This window comes from Cynocephalus volans, chromosome 13 (genome assembly GCF_027409185.1).
Source record: "Cynocephalus volans isolate mCynVol1 chromosome 13, mCynVol1.pri, whole genome shotgun sequence".
In the NCBI taxonomy this organism is placed as follows: Eukaryota; Metazoa; Chordata; class Mammalia; order Dermoptera; family Cynocephalidae; genus Cynocephalus; species Cynocephalus volans.
The window spans coordinates 59,180,018-59,185,930 of NC_084472.1; the positions used below are offsets into that span (position 1 = coordinate 59,180,018).

At 45.4% G+C, this 5,913-nt stretch overlaps 1 protein-coding gene across 1 annotated transcript; it reads right to left on the reverse strand.

Moving 5' to 3' along the window:
• Window positions 1-501: 501 nt before the first annotated feature.
• On the reverse strand, window positions 502-2,543 carry LOC134362100 (uncharacterized; the record flags this gene model as incomplete). Its single annotated transcript, XM_063077452.1, is given in 1 exon segment — window positions 502-2,543. A coding segment is annotated over 1 exon segment (1,875 nt), but the record flags the coding sequence as incomplete, so codon positions are not given.
• Between the last annotated feature and the right edge of the window lie 3,370 nt (window positions 2,544-5,913).

Below are 5,913 nucleotides of genomic sequence, written 5' to 3' on the forward strand. Positions count from 1 at the left end.
ATCCTTGAGATCCAGGACTGAGTACCAAGTGTGACTAGGCGGAAGGGAACTCAGGAGGCTGTATGGATTTGGGACCGTGGGATGAATGTCTTGCACCCTTTTGTTAATTTCTCTCAAGTCTTGGACTGGCCGATAGTCATTGGTCCCTGGCTTTTTTACTGGTAGCAGAGGGGTGTTCCAGGGCGATTGGCAGGGCACTAAGACCCCTAGGTCTAAGAACCTTTGGATGTGGGGTCTGATGCCTTCCCGGGCTTCTTTAGTCATTGGATACTGTCGGACGGCCACCGGTGAGGCACCCGATTTCAGCTCTACTACTACTGGTGGGACGTTATTGGCCAGTCCCATACCTGTCTTTTCTGCCCATACGGTGGGAAAAAGTTGGAGCCAGGATGGGTCGATGGAGGGAGAGGCCGGCTTTTCATACAGCCGGTATTCTTCTTCTAGGTTTAGGACCAGGCACATGGTAGAGTGATCTCCCCATGTTACTTGTGGGCCCTCTGTAGAAAACTGGATTTGAGCTTTTAGTTTGGTCAGGATGTCCCGGCCCAACAGAGGAGTAGGGCACTCAGGTATGACCAAAAAGGAATGGGTCACTTGCTTATGTCCGACCCTTAAAAGTCTCTGTGTGGTCCAGGGGTAGACTTTGCTGCCGGTCGCTCCTACTACGACTGTCCGCCTGGACCCTACCTTCCCCATGGGTTGGGTCAACACCGAATGTTCAGCCCCGGTATCGACCAGAAACTCGATGGGGGTCCCCTCCACAGTCAGTGTTACCCTAGGTTCGGGGAGGGGGTCCGAACCCCGACTCCCCTAGTCATCTAGGGATAGAACCTTGGCTTCTCTGATGTTCTTTTTCCGGGGACATTCTCTTGCCCAGTGACCCTTCTCTTTACAGTACGCGCATTGGTCTTTGTCTAGAGGGGGTCTTCCATCCCTAGGTGTTTTCTTTGCCCGGTTGCTCAGGTTCCCTGTCTGCCTATCTCTAGACCCTCTTTCACCTACCACTGCGGCCAAAATCCTAGTCAAGTTTTTTTCTTGGCGCCTATCGCGCCGTCTCTCTCTCTCTTCTGTCTCTCTTTTTTCTCTTTCTTGTTTTTCCTCTTCTGTCTCTCTCTTGTGGTACACCTTTTCTGCCTCTCTCACTAAATCTTGTAAGGAATAATCTTGGAGCCCCTCTAGCCTCTGCAACTTTTTCTTGATATCTGGGGCTGCCTGTCCGATGAAGGCCATTGCAACTGCCGCCTGCTGTCCCTCAGAAGAGGGGTCAAACGGAGTGTATCTCCTATATGCCTCCATCAGGCGTTCCAAGAAAACCGAGGGGGGTTCTACCGGTCCCTGCAAGACCTCTCTTACCTTAGCCAAATTGGTGGGGCGCCGGGCTGCCCCTTTGAGACCTGCCACTAGAGTCCGGCGGTAGACCAGAAGACGCTCCCTACCTTCGGCCGTGTTGTAATCCCATTGAGGTCGATTGAGGGGGAAGGCCTCATTAATGAGGTTCTCGAGTTGTGTAGGGGCCCCGTTGTCCCCGAGAACGTTCTTGCGGGCCTCCAGAAGAATCCTTTCTCGCTCTTCAGTGGTGAAGAGGATCTGGAGTAGCTGTTGGCAATCGTCCCAAGTGGGCTGGTGAGAGAACATAAGGGACTCAAGAAGTCCCGTGAGTCCTGCTGGTTTTTCAGAAAAAGAAGGATGGTTAGATTTCCAATTATAAAGATCTGCTGAGGAAAAAGGCCAATATTGTAGAGGAACTAGGCCGTTGGGCTCGGCTGGGGGTCCTATGGCTCGGAGGGGTAAAATCACAGTGGAGTCAGGACCTGAGTCGTCTGCCGGACTGCGGGCACGGCGACTCCTGGTCCTAGCGGCTGGTCCCTCAGGATCGGAACTATCGGGCGCCTGGCCCGGCACCGGTCCGATCGCCTGAGGGGCCAGAGGAGGCGGCAGGGCCGCCGGGTAGGGCGGGGGCTCAGAGAGAAGGAGCGAGTCGTCTGGTGTCGGGAGGACGGGGGGTTGGGGAGGGGCGGAAGGCTTCCTTGTAGGTGGCCTTTGAGTATTTTCTGATCCCGAAACAACAGCGACTTTGCTGGAGGGTGGCACCCAGGGAGGGGGATTCTGGGCGAGGTCTTGCCATACCACGACATAGGCAACCTGGTCCGGGTGTCCTCCGGTCTCCTGAAAAACAATCTTTTTAACTGCAAAAATGACAGTAAGATCAAAGGTTCCCTCTGGCGGCCAACCTACGCCGAATGTGGGCCACTCAGACGAACAGAAAGTCTGCCATTTTCCTTTTTTGATCTCCATGGACAGATTGTGAGCCCTGGCTTTGACATCTTTCCAATGATCTAGAGTAAGGGAGAGGGGCGTAAGGGCACTTTGCCCCATCTCGAAAATTTCCAATAGGGGAACGACGACGCAAAGACCTATCACAACTAAGACAAAAAGAAACCAGAAACGGCGACGAGACCGAGTGCCGTAGAAATAGAAGAAAGAGTCCGATGGCAGAGCGCGCCTCCCGAGACGCGGTGAGACCAAAACACAATAATCCTCTGCCAAGGGGTCCACCAGGCGTCCCTGGTCCTCCCCTGATCCTGGGACGTCTCCCAGGATTGCCGGGTGGCGAGCCCCCGAACACGTCTGTTCGCTACCCGCACTTCGCTCCCAGAGCGACTAGCCCGGAACAAACTGAAACCAAAATGCGCGCACTCAGAAAGACAGTCAGAGTCACAGGATTAGACACAGAAACGAGACACAGAAACGAGACACAGAACGACTGCTGGCCAGCTTACCTCCCGTTGGTGGGTCGGTGGTCCCTGGGTGGGGGTCTCCGATCCCGGACGAGCCCCCAAATGAAAGACTCCCAAAGTGGGTAGTCAGTCAGTTCAGGGAGACCCTCCCAAGGAACAGCGAGACCACGAAGACGGATGCAAACAGCAAGAGGTTTATTTGAACACACGGGTACCCGGGCGACACAGTCTTTTGGAAGACTGGCGCGCCGAGTGGAGCTCCTGGGTCCTTTTTATAGCAAAAAGCGCGGGTACAGAAGCGAGAAGCGAGTTTAATTGGTCAGTTCAAATAAGCGCGGGTACAGAAGCGAGAAGCGAGTTTAATTGGTCAGTTCAAATAAGGCCTGGGGTGAGCTTCGGTTATGTGGGAGTCCTTGAAACAGCTGAGGGGCACCCTGGAAACTGGTGGGAGTCCTTGAAACAGCTGAGGGGCACCCTGGAAACTGTTGGGAGTCCTTGAAACAGCTGAGGGGCACCCTGGAAACTGTTGGGAGTCCTTGAAACAGCTGAGGGGCACCCTGGAAACTGTTGGGAGTCCTTGAAACAGCTGAGGGGCACCCTGGAAACTGTTGGGAGTCCTTGAAACAGCTGAGGGGCACTCTTGAAACTTTAACTGACTTGTCTATTTCTGGGAACTATCCGCCCTTTGCCTCGGGCCGGGGCCCAGGTGCATAACCACAGATATCCTGTTCGTTATCTGGTCTCAACCTCAGGCTGTACTTTTCCTATGCTAGGGACTTTTAACCAGGGTAATGTTTTGTGCCTTGCAAAATGGCGTTACTACGGCTAGCTTAAAAAGTTCTTTCTTCAATCTCACAACACATCATGCTGTTTTATACACACAAAGGTCAACATTCTTATTAAAGTTTCTCATTGATAGACAAATTATGAAAAAAGAATGTTGAAATTATCTAGATAATTTGGTGTATATAGACTATAAATGCAGGTATGTTAGGCCAAAGAATACACTTTAGAAATTTTGGGTAGGAGAAGACATTTTATTCATTTAGTTATTTGTCAGTCTCAGCTGTACTCATGGATGAAATTGACCTAACCCCTTGCTCCTTTCTTTTGTCTCAAACCTTTTGGGAAAAATAATTGAATAAAACGATATATTATTTTGCTAGATACAAGCTAGTAATGTAAAATATTTGTTCGATTCCCACATTCTTAGACACTTCTCAGGATATTTTGTGAAATGAAATAATAGATGTAAAATGCTTACTTCTACACTAATGCAAGACAAATGTTCAATATATGTCTGAAATATCATTGCTCTTTTAAGTGGAGCTATCCTTCTTTCAGCATTAGAATTTCTTAATCATTTCATTCTTAGGGTTTGAAAGTTAGAGACAATGTATTGGACCACATACTAACTTCTAACCTGTCTTTAAGCAAACATCTTTATAGCTTCCTTTAATCTGCCTGAAACGCTCTTGCGGTTTACTGTTTCACCCTCTCTATGCTGTTTACCCACAAAACATAGTCAATATGTTTGATTTCCTTTCCTCCTTTTTAATACAGAGGTTATTTTCTGCAATTGATTTTAAATATAAGATCGACCAACAAATGTAAATGTAGTTAGAAACTTACCTTTGCACAAAAAAGACTAGTCCTATAATCTTACCAACTTAAAAGTATTTTACATTTGCATGAGGTACTAACCAGCGTATGTTGCTTTATTCTCAGTAATTTTTGTTTGAGATCGCACAGAACTTATAATTCCAATTGGTAGTTCCTAAGAAATTTTTGTATTTTCAGTTAGTTTCAACTGATGGTAAAAATATAACCAAATTAAATGATAGCACCAAAACTACCTGCAAGTATCAAATAATATCATTTAGGTATAAGAGGAATTTTACAATCATGTTGTCAAAGCATGTCACGTAAATACAAGTTAACATTCAGTATCTGTGAATGAGAGAAAAGTTACTGAACTAATTCTATATGTCTTTGGGTGAAATCACTGGACATAAATATACATGTCAAAGACATTGTTTCACATTTGTAGCTGAGAATTGTTAGTGCTGTTTGGTTTGTTTTGCTGCTTTACCTACCCACATTATGAAACTGGGGGTGGAGGAGAAGATTTAGTATTCTGGTATGTGATGGCATCTTGCTCTGAATGCGCAGCTCTTTTACTCTTTCTAGCCTTTATGTTTGAAACGTATTATTGAAAACAGCATTTTTTCTTCCCTTGCCTAATAGGTTTGGGGATTAAAAGCATACAATTCCAAATAAGGGATAAGGAGAGAGATGAAGTATTTTTGAGCTGAGGGCTATCATTAAATGAGACACTACTGGGATTGCAGCAGTTCAACCACCACCACGTCACTCCTTCAAAAAAAAAAAAAAAAAAAGCAGAGATAAGGGTTCATGTACAGTGAAAGGAATCAGTTTTTAAAGGAAAGATGAGCAATGTCAGAAAAAATAGTGAAAATAATATAACTATTCTGGTTGATGGTACAGATCATGAATAAATCATATGCTTCAAGGAAACATGAAAATAGGTTGGTATCTAGGACATTGGATGCTGCATTCTTAGAGAAAAAAAGTGATACACATATCATCCCTTGCATTTCCCACAGTACCAAAAGGAACTGGTCTGTTCAAATTGTTGACTTCTGTTCAACTTTAACATGGATATCTTGTTTTCTGAAAGCTGTTTTAGTTTAGTTCTTCATGTTTTAGAAATTTATTGAGTGGCTTTAGTTCATGTCTTACATTTTATATCAAAATGATTGTATAACAACTTCAGGATAGCTTCAAATGTCCACAGATCTCTTCTGTGATTTATTTACTCAAAGCAAGAATTGTCCCAATTAATTATTGGAATCATTAATTTCTAATTTTGACATTCTCAACTTTCCAAATTATTTCCATATCTAATTCTAATCTTCCTTGTTCCCAAAGGTATAAATTTAAACTTAGAAAGTTTGGAAAAAGAGTATAGAAAATTCCTCTAGGCTTAAGATTTGCATTAGTCTTAAGAGTTGGTGTTTGCTTCACCTAGTCAGGAGCAGAGACTAGGTGAGAATCCGACAGGAAGTTTAGATAAAAACTTTGCGCTATTTTCTATCTCCTACAATCAGTAAACACGGTTTGAATTTCTTAATTTTATTTGTACTTAGATTAA